General features: G+C 34.8%; 2 protein-coding genes across 9 annotated transcripts in view; one reads left to right on the plus strand and one right to left on the minus strand.

Moving 5' to 3' along the window:
• LOC106061980 (proteasomal ATPase-associated factor 1-like) overlaps positions 1-20,841 on the plus strand; it is a 164,626-nt gene that overhangs the window by 133,410 nt on the left and 10,375 nt on the right. The gene's annotated exons all lie outside the window — the stretch shown is intronic.
• LOC106061979 (WD and tetratricopeptide repeats protein 1-like) lies at positions 47-20,562 on the minus strand. 8 transcript variants are annotated; one of them, XM_056034092.1, is made up of 15 exons: positions 20,544-20,562; positions 17,019-17,086; positions 16,514-16,597; positions 15,727-15,773; positions 15,407-15,518; positions 14,378-14,565; positions 13,034-13,258; positions 11,171-11,256; positions 10,528-10,725; positions 9,726-9,930; positions 7,753-7,935; positions 7,381-7,613; positions 6,402-6,573; positions 5,357-5,549; positions 47-4,868 (listed from the first exon to the last, which is right to left on the minus strand). In XM_056034092.1, exons 2-15 carry the CDS (start codon positions 17,055-17,057, stop codon positions 4,680-4,682), a joined length of 2,154 nt encoding a protein of 717 aa, XP_055890067.1. In that variant the 5' UTR covers positions 17,058-17,086; positions 20,544-20,562; the 3' UTR covers positions 47-4,679. The 8 variants fall into 8 exon arrangements, with proteins under 8 accessions (XP_055890067.1, XP_055890062.1, XP_055890063.1 ...); XM_056034087.1 differs by lacking the exon at positions 20,544-20,562 and adding an exon at positions 20,419-20,524; XM_056034088.1 differs by lacking the exon at positions 20,544-20,562 and adding an exon at positions 20,419-20,524 and having other exon boundaries at positions 17,019-17,089.

Consider the following 20,841-nt stretch of genomic DNA (forward strand, 5'->3'; position numbering starts at 1 on the left):
TATACATTACTATCAGTATTACAAAATGAAGCTCTAGTTTCTGACAGGCAATGGTGTACAAAGTTTATTTCTACAAGTTAAGTACAATACAATTTTTATTTTTCATTCTAATACAACAAAACAATATATGGATAGATACATGATGTTCAGGCAATGAAGCAACAAGCAATCAGGTTCCTCTTGATTAAATTTTATAATAGCATTACAATCTCAGTGGCTTCAATAAAATTAAAACAAATCATTACTGATGATTTTTTAAAATTATTATAAGCTAATCATAGCTCTTACACAATGTCAGGTTTTGTTTGTTTCAAGCCATGAAAACTATTGAGTTTTGTGAACAGTTTTAGTAATTGTTCTTTATTTTTTTCCCCTAAGACAATACCATAGTATAATGGGCATACAATGTTACCGTTCTCTTTGTGTAAGTTTATTGTCTGTCACATGTGCTACTTTTTACAAAGCTTATATCAACTCACTCTGTCTGGTCAAAAGTTTGTACAGTTATTTCTCTCCCTAGTCTCAGGTCAAGCAGAAATTTTGCACAATTATTTCTTTTACCTGACCACACAAGTATTAATAACAAAAACAAAATTATCCAATTAGTTAATTAACTATTGGAAATATTATTGTGTTTGATACGATTTGAACAAGGGAAAGATTGTATTTGACTGCGGTGGTGGTATACGCCACTTTTAAAGTATATTTCAAACAAACCATGGATAACTAAAACACTATCTTCAATTTTCAAGCATACTTCACTAGCAGAGTGGTTAGAATGTCAGCTTTCTTTCCCTCCCTCCCCTCCCAAATTTTCCCAACTGGTCCAGATAAGTGATAGGATCAAAAGCTAAAAAGCATGAAATAGTGATAAACAAAAACAATTGGTCAAAATATTTCTAATCGCACAGATTTCTAATTGATATAACTACACTTAGTATAAGCTTTTTTTTTTTTATTTTTTTTTAAAAAGTATTTTTTGTGAACCAATAAGTTTGTATACATGCTTTTATATTCCATCAAGTTAGATTAGATCTCATTCTAATTTCTAGGTAGATTTTGACTTGTGTTTCTAGATGGTTCTAAGGATTCTATTTCTTACTTATCATCACCCTACAGCCATCTTTGTTTTGATATAGTTTTCTAATTAATAACTGAAGTTATTTCATTCAATTTTAATACTTCATATGACTAGAGAAACATTTAGTTTGTTATTTATGGTTTTCCTCGTTATTGTCTGTTTTGTGTAAACACTTCCATCTTGTGCTGTCTGCAATAGCTAAAACTTGTCCCCCCCCCCTAGAAAACTGCTATGGTCAGTATATTGCGACATAAGTCATGATTGGTTTGATAACCCTTAGCTTTTATTCAATGTAATGATTCTTCATTAAATTTTATACTAACAATGAAGGAATGCAGAAATTCTAGCCTTTAACAAAACATTTCACTGGCCAGTTAAGTGCATACAGTACATCTGAATCATGAAAATAAAGTTGAGTCACAGAATCCAAAGAAGTGCTCTGACATTTGATAAGTTCAAGAAAAAAAAATTGTACAAACATTTGTTTTGGATTCAAATACTTTTCACTGGCAGAAATTTCAAAACACAAATCAACCTCACAAACAATTCAATAGAGGTCAATCAACTAGCGACACAAGAATTTAATTGTCAAAACAGGGTTTTTCCATTGTCTGATGGAAGAATAGTATTTACAAAATGAAGATTGAATTCTGGGATTAGAATAACTATGTACAGAACCATTGCATTCAAATACACTGTTCATATTATGTAAGCTTCAAGTTATTATTGGGAAATACAACGTTTGGTTTGATCATGTATCACAGTCTTCTCTTTAATAATAACCACACATTTAAATGCAACCAACTGACGAGCACGCACACACAATGTGAAACACATGACCTGATTTCTGGTTTGAATGTAACCAGTGCTTGTCCAACCAATTTATACAAATTATGTACACATGGGTCACAGCCAAATAAAAAATAGACACAAGGACAAAATAATCTATAATTAATACTAAAAGAAAGGCATTTGAACAAAGCTTGTTTGAGATGGTAACCTACCTGTAATTAGGAAACTTTCAATGAAATAAACCCAGCATCCTTTCGTTGCTGAGAGCTACTTATCCCAGCATCCCTTCATTGCTGAGAGCTATTTATCCCAGCATCCCATCACTGCAAAGAGATACTTATCCCAGCATCCCTTAATTGAAGAGAGCTACTTATCCCAGCATCCCTTAATTGAAAAGAGCTACTTATCCCAGCATCCCTTCATTGCTGAGAGCTATTTATCCCAGCATCCCATCACTGCAAAGAGATACTTATCCCAACATCCCTTAATTGAAGAGAGCTACTTATCCCAACATCCCTTAATTGAAGAGAGCTACTTATCCCAGCATCCCTTAATTGAAAAGAGCTACTTATCCCAGCATTCCTTAATTGCTGAGAGCTATTTATCCCAGCATCCCTTAATTGAAGAGAGCTACTTATCCCAGCATCCCTTAATTGAAGAGAGCTACTTATCCCAGCATCCCTTAATTGAAAAGAGCTACTTATCCCAGCATTCCTTAATTGAAAAGAGCTACTTATCCCAGCATTCCTTAATTGAAAAGAGCTACTTATCCCAGCATCCCTTAATTGAAAAGAGCTACTTATCCCAGCATTCCTTAATTGAAGAGAGCTACTTATCCCAGCATCCCTTAATTGAAGAGAGCTACTTATCCCAGCAACCCCTAATTGAAAAGAGCTACTTATCCCAGCATTCCTTAATTGAAGAGAGCTACTTATCTCGGCATCCCTTAATTGAAGAGAGCTACTTATCCCAGCATTCTGAGGGCTACTTAACCTAGCATCTCATCATTGCTGAGAGCTACTTATCCCAGCATCCCATCATTACTGAGGGCTACTTATCCCAGCCTCCCATCATTGCTGAGAGCTACTTATCCCAGCCTCTCATCATTGCTGAGAGCTACTTATCATAAAGACAAATACAAAATACTGCAATCAATACATATCAGATAATATTCAATCTTGATACTAAAAGAAATAAACACACCTCCAAAGTTTCTTCTCTTAACATCAAAGTTCAAACTAGATAGTGCACACACACACACACTTTTTTGTTCAAGAAATCAAAGCAACCAGCAAAGCGTGTTATCATGAAGACTGTACCGGTATATTAAGTCTATTCACACACTCTGGTACAAGGCAGTCGTATCCTAACAGTCCAATTCAATCCATAGTCAATTCTCATTCAATACAACAGTCCAGTAAAATCATTAATTTTTCAGTCAAAACTTATAGCTAACAAAAAACAAAGTCCAACTTTACGTAAGACAGAATCATCTTATCTTATGAAGGAACATCTTTAATTTATAAGATAAAAATGAAGTGAAGTTTATGTTTGAAAATTATCTAGAGAAGTTGAAACTTGAATTAAACTTTTGAGAGGAGATTATCATTAGTCTTATGCCTCTGACTTTATTATTAATTATTTATTAACTTATCTGTCATGCTAGAAAAATAAATGACAGTTTACTCTATCCAGTTATTATGTTTGATAGTAGGCGTTACAAATGAAATGAGGTTGCTTGTAAGAGTACCCCATGTTACATATTAATGGGGGTTGATTCAATTAAGTGGGGTGCTCTTTTAGAATCAACCCTCATTAATATGTAACATGGGCTACTCTTACAAGCAACCTCATTTCATTTGTAACAGTAGGCAAAACTAATTTGAAATTCCATTGACTTCCTTCAATCAGATGACTTGATTCTCAGAGTACTTTGAATCCAACCAGATATCCAAGAAAAATGAATGGCATCAGATTAAGAACATTTAAAAAAAAAGGCTGTTCAAATCAAACCCCAGTTCCCTCTGCATACCTCTAATACTTATCACTAGGTCTACATGCTAATGTAATAAAGTAATTTTCTTAAACTATGAGTTTCCAGCAGAAGTGAACCAGATTTAACTATGTGCAAAAACAAGGGCAGTCACCAGCAGTAACAAAGCAAAACAAAAATTGTGCCCAACTTTTACATTACAAATGTGGAGAGGGAAAAAAAAAAGTTATGGTGATGACAAAATATCTGATTTAAATGCAGCTCCAGCGTCGCAGTGGCTCACCTCTAAATCAGTCTTTCTAATTTCCAAGAACAAAAATATCAATGATCCTTTTAAACACAATCTATATTACTAATCTATTATTACTAAAAAAAATGTGACTATTATCTTTGTGCATTGAAAACTAAATGTCAGAAATCTTACTCTGATTATCCTTGAAGCATCTCAACTTAAAAAGCTACCACTAAGTCAGCATTTATCACAGATGACAAAACAATGTCAGGTAATTGTATGGGGATCAAGCCAAACATTCTGTTATTTGCTCCATCCATAAAGTGCAACCGGTCTTAATAATTTAAAACAAAATTTTTTTTTCCAAGTTTGTGCATTTAATTCTTTAGTGACTAGCCAGGACACAGAAATCAAGAAAATACTCAGAGGCAAAGACAGAAAATTTCCCCCCTCTTCCAACAGGACAGCATTCACTTCCAATACAGCCAACAAACAGCACTCACTTCCAATACAGCCAACAAACAGCACTCATACATATCACAACATAGGCTACAAGTAAAGACTGCCAGCTTCGCCATACTTTATGTTGTACGACAGTTGGCCGGTCCGTCAGGCGGGTTGCCTTCATCCTCGTCTACATCCAAGAATCCTGTGATCCTGTAACCCATGTTCATCAGCATGACCTCCAACGGATCGGCATTCATGCGCTTCTGATTGGCTAGTGCTGCATCATCACTGTTGTTCACTTCTCTGTCGTTTTCAGTGCCATCCTGTAAATAGTCAAATGTCATTAGTAGAAGAAACATTTCCACATACATCCTGTAAATAGTCAAATGTCATTAGTAGAAGAAACATTTCCACATACATCCTGTAAATAGTCAAATGTCATTAGTAGAAGAAACATTTCCATTTACATCCTGTAAATAGTCAAATGTCATTAGTAGAAGAAACATTTCCATATACATCCTGTAAATAGTCAAATGTCACTAACAGAAGAAACAAGACATACTAATTTTTTAGCAATGGAAAAGAGACATAACATTTTTTTAGCAATTGAAAAGAGACATAACATTTTTTTTAGCAATTGAAACGAGATTTTTTTAGCAATTGAAAAGAGATTTTTTTAGCAATAGAAACGAGACATAACATTTTTTTTTAGCAATTGAAAAGAGACATTTTTTTAGCAATTGAAAAGAGACAAAATATTTTTTTAGCAATTGAAAAGAGACATAACATTTTTTTAGCAATAGAAACTTACTTCTGGCCTAGGGCTCCATAACCTGACCACTGGGTCAATGCCACTGGTAGCCAATAGACAGGTGCTGGGGTGGGGCTGCAGACAGTTGACTATGGACTCATCGCCTCTCATGACCCTCATGATGTTAGTGGTTAGTTTGTCCCATATAAAGAAGGAGCCATCGTCAGATCCTGCCACAATGTACTGTCCATTGCTTCAAACAGAGAAAGTGTTTTAGTATATAAGCGATTGGAAAAAATAGTGATGGAAGGCTTTTTTTCTGCATTTGACTGCTAATATTCAATATATAAAAGAACATTTTTGATAGAAGAAAAAAATGTATTACCAGTACGTCAGGTTTATTACATGATATGAATGATGAAAAACTTTCTCTAGCTATGAGCTAAGTAATGTGCAATTAAGGTTTCTTAGATAGTTTTTGAGTTTATATTTAATTAAAAGGAAATTAATTTAATATGTATTTTTGATGCACAAGTTATCTTTTAAAATTTTGATTTTTCTTAGAGAAATCATCAAAAGAAAAAAAAGTAGTAAAGTTCCCTTTTAAACCTTGTGATCTATAGGGCAGATGAGGTTAAGGTTTTGTTTCTTTGGCCAGCACAATGACTAACTGCCTTTACTTTCCCAACTTAAGTCAGGTACCCATTAGAGCTGGATGGACTCAGGGGAGCCATAAAATCCCAAAATACAAAATTCCTGTCTTCAGATGTTCGAACCCAGGTCTCCAGGTTCCATAAAATCCCAAAATACAAAATTCCTGTCTTCAGATGTTCGAACCCAGGTCTCCAGGTTCAGAAGCCACAGTTAAACCACTCAGCCACTGCACCCCTCCATCTAATCAATCTTAAGGTTTATTTGTGCCAATTTAAATTTCATTGACATTGTTTCAAGAAATCACATTCATTATCTAATTATCTGATTTATCACTGCGTAATATAATTGTTTATTTCTTTATATAGAAGCCAAATAGATCTAACTAATTATTTATATGTCTTTTGTTTTAGTTTAGAAACAAACAATTAAAACCTCATGACCTGTCAGTTACCTGCCGAAGAAATTAGCCTCTTTGATGTCGGTAGTTGTATTACAATGGCCACAGAAGCGTAAGGAATAATCGGAAGCAGTCTTCTGATGCTCTTTTTCCTGATCAGATTCATGTCTAGAACTAGGGTGTCTCATCCCTTCATCTGGCCTGTGTTCCAGGCCATCCTTGGAAGCTAAACAAGAGGAACAAAGAACAAATCAGTTTTTCTGACTCGGAGAAGAGTTCCTGAAGCATAAAGCTCCTTTTATATTAGAAGATTCAGTTGTTATCATAAAAAAAAAACAAATTAGTTTTTCTGACTCGGAAGAGTTCCTGAAGCATAAAGCTCCTTTTATATTAGAAGATTCAGTTGTTATCATAAAAAAAAAACAAATTAGTTTTTCTGACTCTGGAGAATTCCTGAAGAATAAAGCTCCTTTTATATTAGAAGATTTAGTTGTTATCCTATATCCAACTCTTATTAATCAATAGAAACGACATTTGAATGTTGGGTCTCTTCTAAGTTCAAGTATATGTCAACAAATGTTCGTTTTTAAATCTATTAATTATTTAAAGCAAAATAATTGCTCCATAAGCTGTATAAAGGAGAAATAGTATTTTTATAAAAAGTATATTCTATAGTTTTCTTGTTTGTCGTCAAGACTTGGAGGTTGATCTAAAAATTTTCAAGTTACTGTACATACAATAAAAACAACACAATGTGATAATCACTTTAACCAGCAGATAACAATAACACATTAAAGCATCTTTTTTTTGCTAATATCTAAAGAATCAACCATGGCTCTGTTTACTTGTCTATACAGACATCCAACAAATTCAATAGTATCACCCAATACTTAGTTTATTTTCTGTGGTAACAGCCAGGCATAAACAAGTCTGTAATAAAACCTACACTTTAATGACAAAGATGCACACCTTATGTCTCTGAGAATATGGCTGCCATTTAGAAAACCTACATTTCAATGACAATAATACACACCTTCTGTCTGCGAGAATATGGCTGCCTTTATGTCTCTGTCTAGTGTCTCACAGGCATTGCTCTTGGCGTAGTCCGGAAAACGATGTTTGAAATGGCTGAGACAGTCAAATGCATCCTGGCTCCATGCCAGTTCATATAAGCAGCGGGCTAGTCGGAAATGTGCTTTCATGTGGTGAGGGTCAAGGGTCAATGCCTGGTAGCAATCACGCAGAGCTGCATAGAGATCTCCATCCCTGATTTAAATACACAGAATTAAATTCTATAAAAAATAGAAAAGATTTTGAGTTTTATCTTTAAAAATGTGATTTAAATAATTATTTGTATGCTGTGAACATAAAAAGTAACTGTATACACATGAAACAAATATCCCACCATTTTCTTTTCAAGTAAGCAGCCGCTCTGTTGCCATACAAGACAGCAGACGCATTGCACCTGGCTATTGCCTGGTTGTAGACATCTATTGCTTGTTTGTATTCTTCTTTCTCAAACAATGCGTTGGCATGTTTTTTTAAGTTCTCTATCAAGGGAGTCAACTGCTTGGATTCTCCTTTATGTCTGCATGAGAAAAAAAAATTCATTAAGCAAGGGCTGCTTATGCCTGTTACAAACTATCAGTTAGCAAGGGCTGCTTATGCCTGTTACAAACTATCAGTTAGCAAGGGCTGCTTATGCCTGTTACAAACTATCAGTTAGCAAGGGCTGCATATATCTGGTACAAACTATCAATTAGCAAGGGCTGCTTATATCTGGTACAAACTATCAATTAGCAAGGGCTGCTTATATCTGGTACAAACTATCAGTTAGCAAGGGCTGCTTATGCCTGTTACAAACTATCAATTAGCAAGGGCTGCTAATATCTGTTACAAACTATCAGTTAGCAAGGGCTGCTTATGCCTGTTACAAACTATCAATTAGCAAGGGCTGCATATATCTGTTACAAACTATCAGTTAGTAAGGGCTGCATATATCTGTTACAAACTATCAATTAGCAAGGGCTGCATATATCTGTTACAAACTATCAGTTAGCAAGGGCTGCATATATCTGTTACAAACTATCAATTAGCAAGGGCTGCATATATCTGTTACAAACTATCAATTAGCAAGGGCTGCATATATCTGTTACAAACTATCAGTTAGCAAGGGCTGCATATAGCAGATACGAACAGTTAGTACCTGTATGGGCTGCATATACCTTTTTACAAAAATGCTTAGTACTAAATTGCTAATTCCAATCCATTAATTAGGGTAATAATTTAAAGGTTAATATTACCATACTGCAAATTAATTCTTTGAATTACAATTCATTTACAAAACGACTCTAGTTTTCAAGTTTAAATGTAATGATGATATTTATCAGATAACTTTAATTAGAAGCAAACATGCTGTTTATATTTCTGTCAAGTCTATACATCTGTTTTCACTTCCAATAAAACAAAATTCAAAGAAAAATCTTTTAAGATGATTCAAACTACAGGCTATCTTGAAAATTATTAAATAACTTTTTTTTCTAAAGCTATGTGGTCTACTGTAAATGCAATTTGGATGGGAGTTTGTGACATAATGTATGAGTTTCAGCCCTGACTCCCACTCAATGGTTTATGTTTCCTACAGTTCAACGAAGACAGCTTGTCAGCAATCCTTTCATGACAGTGAAGAGTGAAGACCTGAACAGAGGATGACGTCAAAGAGAATGGAGATGTGTCTGTCGTTGATGAGGATTACTGTTTTGTAGAGTGTTGACGAACTTAATCTAGTTTCAAAGCGCACAGGTCAATTTGCTTTTAGGTTACCGGTTGATTCGGACATAGTCAGAGCTAAACATCCAATCTCAGATCTAATAATATGAACAATCACAGCCATTCAGGTTTAAGTCAATGGATTACAGACTTCTAATTACAGATACGGTCTAAAGTGTGGTGTTTAAAATACTGCTGTAACTAAACTAATTGAATGGGTTGGTGTAGCCATGTGGGATCATCTGAGACAGCCCTGTGTACTTCAAGCAAACTGATGTAAAAACTTTGCATGTAGTACAACAGTGATATGACTATGTTTTCAAGAAGGCTTAGGTCAAATTGAGTCCAAGAAAGTTGAGGTCCAACAGAATTAAGTTGAGACCAATATTCCAGTATCCAACAAGTTCAGACATTTGTCAAGTTTTGGATTCTTTATTTATTGTTTATTTATTACACTGATTAAAATGTCTCTTTATTTAGGGCCTGAGTTGTCAGGTTCTTGAATCATCTACATCAATTAGTCCAGTAGTTACATAGAATCGTAACAATACACATAACACATAAAACCAACACAAAAAAAACTAGCAATGAAAATAAATTCAAACAGACCTTTTGTTGGGCAAATCTCCAGAGTGGTCTGCGGCTTTGTCAGAAATGGAAGAAGGTGACAACAGACTGGAAGAGATGTGTGCTGATCTGGTCTGCGTGTTTGATGATGATGATGATGACGATAAGGATGATGAAGATCCCCTATAAACTCCATTAGTTCCATTGGTATGAAGACTGTAACCATTTGTAGGCGGGACCAGGTTGTCTGAAGCATTCCAAATAATAATAATAATAATAATAATCTTTATTATCCGTACTAACACAGTGAGCCCACTTAAAATATCTAATTGGTTTACTATAAAATAATTAAAGGTTTTTGATAATACAAGCATGGTGAACCTAATGATTGGCTCTTTCTCTTCTTATTGACGATGCCAACGTTGATACGACTAAATTGATTTTTGGATTTGTAAACTTCAACTTGTGTTGTGTAAAAAGAGCATGCTTTCTCCTACAGTTTAATACCAAATTTAATTATAAAAAAAAAGTTATTAAGTTTAATCACAACAAGATAGTGAAATACAAATAAGCAAAATTAATTACGGAGATAAAGAGTCAAGTGAATTTAGAAAAAAATCTTTGTCAACGTTTTGGGATCTTTGGGCGCCTCTGAGTCCACCCAGCTCTAATGGGTACCTGACAATATTTGGGGAAAAGTAAAGGCGGTTGGTCATTGTGCTGGCGACATGACACCCTCATTAGCCATGGGCCACAGGAACAGCTGACCTTTAACATCGTCCGCCCTATAAATCACAAGGTCTGAATGGGGAACTCATTCAATTCACAATGAGTGGAAGATTACCTTTGACCAAACCATTAGTTCCTAAGATAGAGATGTCAAACCGTCGAGGGCGAAGTTTCCTGCTAACATCAAATAAATAAATCTGTTCTCCGCCCAAGTTAACAAGCAGCTCAGAACCATCAGGGCCAAAGGTCAAATAAGTTGATGCCAGCGTACGGTAGCGTTTCTTATAATCTTGCTGCTTTTGAGGCAGATGACCTGGCAATAGAACAATATTTGGAGAAAGGTTTCAAAAAATATTTTTAGAACATACCTTGATACGGCCTTTTGCTTCATTGGGAAAACAAAAAGTCAAACTTTACTATGTGCAATAATATTAAAGTAGGATATAGCCAGGCTATCACGATGACCATCTCAATTATTTTTTCCTAATTTAATAGATATACAATGATTAATCCTGAATTTCTAACAACTTTAAAAGGCATTCGACAAGTCTAAAATATAGAAAATAATCCTTCATTTGTTTCAATTTTTACTGATCAAGACTTTTAAAACATGAAACAAACAAAAAGACTTACTTTTCCAGTAATTATAATTAGAGATATTAAATAGTTGGATCACACCAAATATGTAGCTTAAAGCTGGGTCTGTCTAGCCATGTAAATGATGGTCCCTACTATCCAGCAAAAGGCTACAAAGTTACCTGCTATGAAATACTGGGCACATCCTGGAGGAATGCTGTAACTTTCTCCTTCAATGTCTTCAAGGTGTGGATGATCCCAAGGATATCTAAACAAACAAACATCAAGTCATTAGTTTCACTCCATTCAAACTGCAACATCACAAACAAATTGAATCAGGGTGTCTATGTATATGTAAAATGAAATATCTTGACAAGAGATATTCCAGGATGGAGTGAAGGCGTTGTCAGCATGTGTGTAGTGTGCTGTCAGCATGTGTGTAGTGTGCTGTCCTGATACTTAGCTTCAATTACAGGAACTACTTGCAGACATCAAACATAATAAGTGTTTATTTACATGATACACATACAACTCAGCACTATTTCACCCTCACTGGCATAGAGGAAAGTAGCTGGCAGCAGATGGCCTTTGAAAGAGATGGAGAGCTCTCACAAAGGCTGCGGGTCACACATTTGAGACTCAAAGAAAAGCCATTATTGAAGATAGGCGCAGAAGATGGAAAGAAAGCTTAAATAGACTGATGGAGGACAACCGCTTTGTCCGCACAAGATGAGGATGAATATGCAGGTCGCAACTGGGTTTGCACAGTCATGTGAAACACTGGACACTTCAATACATATAATTACTTGGCACAGACTTCAATACATATAATTACAGACTTCTATAATTTACAATCACTGAGTACTGACATTATACAATTACTTCTCATTATGACTTCTAATATGAATGTTCTACTCTAACTCTCAGATCAACTACATCATAACTATTAAGTTGATTCACTAAATCATGTCTAATAGATTGTCTGCTTTCTACATGGTTATTGGATCAACTCACACTCTTGTTCACTCGTACATCCAGTCATCTCATAACTTTTACACTTTCAATGTTTCTTGAATTCATATAAAATAGAATGCAGCACAATAAGGTTACTATTTGACCAGTGACAATTTGCCTATGAATCTTTTGCTTACTCATCAGTTTACCACTGACTCTAAAACTATACTTATGACTATCTCAAGTGACAAATCAATCATTAAATTCATTAAAATTTTAGAATTTAAACAAGTACAGATAATTCTTCTTCTTCTTCTAGCCAGATTTTAGCTGCTGAGCTGTAAGCTCTTTTGCAGACTGTGCAAAGGAAAAAAAAAGCATTCTTTTATTTTCAGTTGTCCCTCATTGCCATTCAGGGTGCTAGATTTGTTGGGCTGTGGTGGCAGTAGGGTCTGCCTAAGGTGCTAGATTTGTTGGGCTGTAGTGGCAGTAGGGTCTGCCTAAGGTGCTAGATTTGTTGGGCTGTAGTGGCAGTAGGGTCTGCCTAAGGTGGGTTAAAAGAGAGTATGATTCACAGTTTCATAAGGGAGCGTGCAGTGTCTACAGAGGGGTGTTCTGTTCAGGAACATGTTGTTATATATATATCTCAGTAAAAAACAAGATGAGATTTAAAAACTCTTTAAAATTAAAAGGAAAAGATGCAATAATACCTAAATCTTATCTTCCACATACAAAAATAGAATCCTATAAACATCAAACATAGAAATACATGTCATGTTTCAACAACTCATTTGAGAATTCTGACTTTATGAGTGCCATTCAGGCATGGAGGGAATTACCTAATTAGCCAGGAAAATCATTGTCTAATGTAACTGAAATGAGCAACTTGATAAGCATATATGATGATTTAACCTATTTGAAGGATTGTCTTAAAATAATTTAACTTTTTTGAAAGACTGCCTTAAAATGGTTTAACTTTTTTGAAGGACTGTCTTAAAATGGTTTAACTTTTTTGAAGGACTGTCTTGAAATGACAGTATTAAAATAATGTCTAGAATGACATGAAATAACTATCTCAAGACCATAGTCACCTGTTGACATTGTCTCCAGGGATCTGCATGCTGCACAAGTTCAACATTCTCCTGTCGTACATTCGTACATATGGGTCATTGGCACCCACCGCAAGCATCTCAGGCCTGAGTGGGTTGATCGCCAGACACTTAGCCTCGGCAAACTGGCCCATGTGCGCATTCAGATTGATCAGGATATTGTTTGGGGCAGAGGTCGTGGTGCTGGTACAACGCAGATCAAATTGCCTTCAGGAAACAAAACAAACACAAAGATTGGTTACAAGTATGCTAGGTCAAATGTTCTAAAGAAAAAATGAACAAAATTTAATTGTTCTTCCTTCCCATGTATCCATTTATCTATTACTAATAATTACAAATCTTGTTTTAATTTACTGTCAAGTTGTTTTTCTACTAGAACACAACTTCTGAAGTGGTGACACAGACTTCTATGATTTATAATCATCATCTTCTGTCCCTTGACTTGTGTCCTAAGGGGTGCTGTGACAGTTCGAGTAACCATAGTCCTCCATTTTTCCTGGTCAGCAGCTGTTCATAGCAGGATATCAAAAGAGAGAAGCTGGTTCATTCTTTTACATTGTCCAGCCAGCTTTTCTTTGGAGGAACCTTTCTTTATGCTTCCTCCATTTTACCTTGAAAGATGAGTGAGTCCTACAATATGACTGAACCAGCTCAGCTTTTGTATCTTCACAGTATTGAAGAGTTCCTTCTTTTTGCCAGTCAGAGTGTTGACTTGTAAAAGTACAAACTCATTTTTCTACTGTTCCTGGTATCTGATACCCAACATTTTTCTGTACAATTTACTCACAAAGGCTTGAATTCTTTCAGCCTCAGCATTCAGAGTCCAACTTTCACAACCATATATGAGCACAGAGACTACTAGTGAAGAATACAGTTTTAATTTTACTGGAAAGCTGATGTTACTCTTCCAGATTTTCCAATTTGCTCATGACAGCAGATGCGAAGCTTAAATGGTTTTAATCTCTTTTATTGATCATCTATCTCTCGTTATGTTTAACCACCCTAGGTATTTAAATGAGTCAACTTCTTCTAGTGTTTGAACATTCAACTGTATGCAACATCTCATACTATCTCCACTACAAACTCGTACTTTTGTTTTATTTATTTCCATGCCAACAGCTCTACATCTTGTTCCTGGTTTGCATTTGTTTCCAATCATCTGTAAACCTAAAATTGGAAATAGGCTGCCCGTTAAAACTACCAAGAAATTTCTTGTGTTAAAATAAGTAACATGTGTGTTGATGTAAAAAGTCCTTCTTTCACTAGCCAATACACATGACTATTACACTTACATGACCATTACACTTACACAACCATTACACTTACATGATAGTGCCGTCCTCTGCAGCACTCCAAAATAAATAGGGCAGATTTGGAGCAGTGGCAATTCTCTTGACCCTACCCAGGTGGTAGGTGAACACATGAGTGGTCTCCTTGCGGTTCAGATCATGGACATTGATGCGATGGTCTGCAGCCCCAGTGACAATCAGGGCATCATTGGAGTGTGGTAAGAACTGAAAATAGCAAAAGGCATGTTTAATTTCTATTTTCGGGAGATCAAAATGAGATTAGTGTTATTCGATGATCATATTTTTTGCTTCCATCAGTTGTAGAACAACTATGGTTCATCTTGTGGAGGTAACGAGATGAAAGTCTATGGTTGGAACAATGTTACCTAAACAGCAGTTCCCCTCTACATGCAGTGCATTTGATAAAGGAACTGCAAGTACCTGATACACCCATTGATAGGTAGCCAAGTGATTTAATCCTTACAGACACTCATCAGCCGCTCTGCACGCTCTGCTAGGATGTAGCATTGTGTGCTGCAGGATGTCTAAGTGTCACTGGCTCCTCATTTTTTCCTCAGAGTTTGACTCTTGAAGCATTTTAATTTTGGGTATAACCACAAGGCAGCGGAGGTTAGGATTCAGATTTATAATAATATATGGGATTTTAAATAAAAAGAGCTTAATTCCAATTCAATTCTTTAAGGCTAAGACGAACTTGTTTAAAATTTATTTAAACGTCAGCTGTTTTGCTATTGTTTCATAAATATTGTTATAACTCTGCCATGCGCACCGCCATCTAAGCTAGAAGGTGCGCACTGTGATAAACTAGACTGAGAAGGATGTCAACATTAGGAAGAGAAGAGAGAACAATTTCTGCCCAAGTTGAGAGCCGAAGTGAAAAGACTGTGCCTAAGATAAATGTTGTTTTGTGTACCTATGATGTCGTGTAAATAAACATATATGTGCCTCGTTGAGTTGCCTCACTTAAGTTATTACAATATATATTGTTGTTTTGTGTGTGTGTGTGTGTTTTTTTATTAAAAGCACTGTAGAAGCAAAATCTGACCTTGACTGAAAAAATATTCCCTTGGTGTCCTGTCTGTAGTTTAGAAATCATCTTATGATTGAAAGGATCCCATAAAATAACATTCAGATCATCAGAGCCACTTGCCAACATGCTAGACACACAGAATGGTTTCAGAAAACACTTTAATTCAGTTAATAAAACATAAATATATAGATCTGTACATTTATAGTGGAAAACATTATGTGAGCCTAATAAAGAATAAGTTGAGAAAAAAAAAAAGCTAAAATAAGTTAATCCTAAGATTGTTTGAATGTAAAGAAAAATATCAATTTAAAAAATTAAATTAAAAAAGCACTAACTTTCCTTTCTCATTCCATTCCAAACAGTTGACGCAGCCTCCATGACCCTGAACATTTAAATAGAGTTCATTAAGAAAAATTTCCAAGTGGCTTTTTAACTATGAAATAAAACAAATGTTAATCTAAATAGTATAATTTCAATAGTTTTTTAAAGAGATTTAGGCAACATTCATGTTAAATTACACTTTGTTTTTTATTTGTTCTTTCTTAAAATTGATTTTCCATCGCACATCTTTCGTGCTTTCAGCCTACTCAGTGTACTTGATTCAATTTCTTTTGTTGACATGTTAAGAGAGGTATGGGGAGGAAGGTTTCCATGCTGTTTTACCATTTTGCAAACACAACTCAGCTCAAATCAGGTTTCAAACCCAAGCCCCCTGGATAGAAAGTCAAGCTGTTTATGCCACTCTGCCTCGAAAAGCACAAGTGTACGGGTTAGTTATTTTATAGTCTGACTAAGTGTCTATAAAAGTAAAGTTCCCCTTTCAGACCCTGCAATCTATGTGGCAGATGATACAAAGGTCATCTGTTTCTGTGGCTCATGGTTAATGAGGACATCATGTGGCCAGTACAAAGACCAACCGTCTTTACTTTTCCCCAACGTCAGGTACCTATTAGAGCTGGGAGGACTCAGAGGCGCCCTAAAGATCCCAAAATTTAAAATCCCAGTCTTCAGCAGGACCCCCAGTTTGGAAGCTAAGTGCTTTACCACTCTGCCATCGAGCCTCCTTGAGTGTCTGTACTGGACAGAATATAGACGACAAAAAAAAACAGGTAAATATATCACCTCAAGTTCTTTCTCTAAGCCCAATCTGTTTACCAAATCTGGAGTGACCTGCTCTGAACGCTGAAACTTTATGTGGACATCATCCTATGAAGATAAATATTTAGAAGTAGTTGGTGAGGTGACAGATAATGAACTTAACTGAGAATTTAAAGAGGAACTCTTCTTATCCAAGAGGGCAAAACATCAAATGTACAATTTTTGTTAAAAAAAAATACAACCCTGCATCCAGAAACTATATCTGCATTAAAGACTAATGGTTTATACATATAAAACGTTTCATGCTAACCATTTACAACTGTATCATCTACATTACAGAGAAAGAAAAAATATCACTTTTTACTAGACAAAACTTCTGCAGCAGAGGAGACAATAAAGACCGATGAATTGATGATGAAAAGGCATCCTACAAGACCAGTGTAATATTAATTTCCTAGCAAACTTTGATTTGCAAATTAGTTCATCTATAAATGTTACATAGTTAAGTGACCGTCACTGATCTACAAACCTTTATTTCCCGCTCAACTTTCCTTTTAATTGACCACATGATCAAATGCAGACGTGTCACTGTGCCAGCTGCTGAGGGAAATCATTTCCATGATTAATATTTTCATGGTAAATCTAATTCTAGTTATTAGAAATAAAGAAATATACAGTTCTTCTCACTACTATGAATGCAACAATTGAATAGGGGGGAAATAATGCATACTAAAATCACAAAGTAAATATATATGTCAATTTTATACTTGAGTTTTCACTGAGAGATCTCCAAACCAAAAGCCTGGAAATCAGGCCTTATTAATGTCATGTTTAGAACATCTAAACAGTCAGTTTGTCTATTTATAAAAGTTATATATTTAATTTACTGAACAATTAGGTCACCACTAGTCCATCTAACCATTTTATTTCTCAAATCAAGCAACAAGAATCAAAATATACTGATAACACAATTAAAACTTACATAATGATTTAGTAAAGGATAATTCTACCAAGAATTCAACTCAATTATTATTAAGCAGTCTATAGGGCAGATGATGTTAAGGTCATCTGTTTCTTTGACCAACAGTTTACAAGCAGGGTGTCATGTGGCCTGCACAACAGCCTTTACTTTCCCCAACTTAAGTCAGGTACCCATTAAAGTTGGGTAGAATCAGGGGCGCCCTAAAAATACAGAAGTTCAGAATTCCAGTCTTCACCAAGATTCAAACCAGGACCCCAGGTTTGAAAACGAAGCACTTAACCATTCAGCCACATCGTCCCCAAGATAATTTAACCTACCACTAATTTCCAAAGTGAAAACCTTTCTTAGCTACTTAAGTGGCATGAATTAGGAAGAAGCTTTACAGAGAATATATATTAGAGTATATTAGTATTACTTACTTCCTTTTTGGATTAAAAGATATTTTTAAAGATCAAACAAGCTTAAATTTAACCTTTAACCCTGGTTAGAACAATATTTGAATAAGCATCCTCTATTTAGGACCCTCAAGAAAACATTTTAAAAAACTACAAACAATGCAAAATAAAGCTATAAGACTTTTGACTAGACTAATACCACTAGTAAAATGATTAAACTTAGAGACACTAGTGGAGAGGAGACTGAAAGGTAAAGTAGCAATAATACATAAAACACTAAACCATTATTATTGTTCTAGCCAGCTGCTTACATGTAAGCTCTTTCGCATGAAAAATTGTGTGCTATTTTTTTCAGCTGTTCCCCACTGTTATACAGAGTGTTGGTTATGACATTATGTAGGTTTAAAGACTGCATCACAAACCAAGAGATTAGAAACAGTGACCTGCTAACTATTGTAAAAAAAAACACAAGCTAAAAATCTATGGCCATTTTACAAGGTCTTCTTGGCTCGCAAAGAACTTCCTTCAGGGAACAGTACCAGAAAAAAGCGATTGGAAGACAACATAAAAGAATGGACAGACCTGCCTTTGAAAGAGGTTCTATCTAAGGCAAAAGACAGGAATGGAGAAAGACGGTTGCCAAATCTTGCATGGTGCCCAAAAGGTCTAAAAAACTAAGGGATAGGTAATAGCATCTGCCTATGGTGAATTGGCGCAATCGAAGAGGATATGACTGACAGTTTTGTAAGGTTCAGTGCAGCATTCACACAGGGATGGGTGTTTGGGGTTTATTCTGTTAACACTAAAACATAACTTACAACAACACAACCTAATAAAATACTCAGAAAGACACAAAGATAAAGGCACATTTCTTATTCCATATACTAGGACTAATTCATACAAGTGCTCTTTCTTCCCTAAGGCATAAGAGTAAAGAACAGGTTGATTGAATCAGATGACTTAGCAGAGTTTAAGTCTCTAATTACATGCATGACTACATTAACACAAGGATATGGGTGGGACATGTAATTATCTTCTATTTTGCAGGAGCATCTGTAATTTCTAAGATATTCGTGATCAATCAGTCAGTGGTAGTTGGTAAATATATTTAAAATAAAGAGTCAAGAAATCACAGCAAGTTGAAATGTTTATTTTAAAGTTATTTAAAGTTTATAGATCTAGACTAACATATATACATAGAGATTTATAAAATAACTGAAGCCTCGCTGTGACTAGATCTAGTGTGGCACAGCCATTCTTGACTTGTTACAGTGGATTATTATTGATTATAGATTGAAAATGAAGCTGATGTTCAAATTATTCTATTGTTAGCTTGAAATCTAATATCTGCCTGATCTGTGTGTGAAATGCGCTTTGGACTGTTGCTCAATGGTCTTAATGGTCACTGACATGAACCCTGATGTTGTCCTGCAAGAGGTTTGGGGTAGGATGTAATTATCTTCACATCGGAAGGAATATCCAAAACATTAATTTAGCATTATCTTTAATGTTTTTAGGTAAGTTTTTTTTTTTTCAATTGATGCTGAGGACAAGCCAGTGAGTTGAACTGCCTTAAATGAAGCCTTAATTTTTAAGTTAAGGTTAGGCCTTAGCCTAAGTCTTAGATTCTAGTCTAGAGGTGATATTTAGAATCAGAAGAATGTTAGTTAGAGTGTTATCTAGACTAGAGTTTAGATATATAAAAAGTAAAAAGGATAGAAGATGTTTAGATTTAGATCTAATTGCCACAGTGTTTTTTTGTTTGTACTGACTGGTAGTAAGACTGTAAGTGGTAGATGTATTTAATTTACTTTATTATTATACTTTATAAAATAGATCTTGTCTTAATCCTGATTAATTTATTAAGCTTAAGTATAATTCTAGACTATGATAATTTCATCTAGTCTAGAGTAGTCTAGACCTAGAATCTATATTTTAGATTAGATCTATTTAAAATTAAAAGCATTTAGACAATTTAGTCATTTAGATCTACATCTAGCTGATAATCTAGCTCTATCTAGACTAATCTAGAGTTTCTAGACTATCTAGTATAAAGTAGTATTACTTTTTATTTAATATTTTATTATTTAAAATATTTACAAAATAAAATTACTTACTCTAAAATTCTAGATTGAAAAGTGACAAGTCTATTACTACTAGAGTCTATTACTCTATAATTTTATTTTACTATGTACTATGTAGAGTAGACAGAGTAGATCTAGAAATCTAGATTCTAGTACTAGACTAACTACTAGTTAAGTTTAACTAGTCTAGAGTCACTAGACTGACTACAGTCTACAGTGACTAGAGTTTTCACTACCAGTTTCAGTCTAAGAGTTATAATAATTAAATAATAATTAATTTAAATACTAGACCTAAACTACTCTTTTAGTCTTTAACTTTAACTCTTAGAATGTCTTCGACTTCGATCTAGTCTAGATGATCATGATCTGATGATCTAGATAATTTAAATTTAAGACTGATTAAGCATTTTCGTAAAACTTTATTGCGTCTTTTAAGTCAATCAGTCTACATCATTTAGATTTAAGTACTGGTGTTGATCTAGACTCCAGCTTTGTGTAGACGAAGTAAATCTGGATCAGATTCTAGGTCTAGACTCTACGTAGATATAGATCTAGGTCTAGGCTATATGCTTCTCTATAAACACAAATAATACCATCAATATGTCCTGTTTCCTGTCATTAATGTCGTAATGGTAAATATAGATCAACTTTCTAGATCGATCTCTAGACTACTAGTACTAGGTAACTTGGTTCTACTCTAGTTTTAAGTTTATGTCTTATTTTTGAACCGAAAGAACGGAGATAGACACTAATACATAGTTAGATCTAAATTAATTGTAGATTTTTGTGCATTTACATCTTTATATTTAATAGGGAAAAAAATGTTGCAGATAGAGTGTACATCTCTAGATCTATATAGATCACAGACCTATACATATATATATACAGGTC

Source organism: Biomphalaria glabrata, chromosome 6 (assembly GCF_947242115.1).
Source record: "Biomphalaria glabrata chromosome 6, xgBioGlab47.1, whole genome shotgun sequence".
NCBI classification, from domain to species: Eukaryota; Metazoa; Mollusca; class Gastropoda; family Planorbidae; genus Biomphalaria; species Biomphalaria glabrata.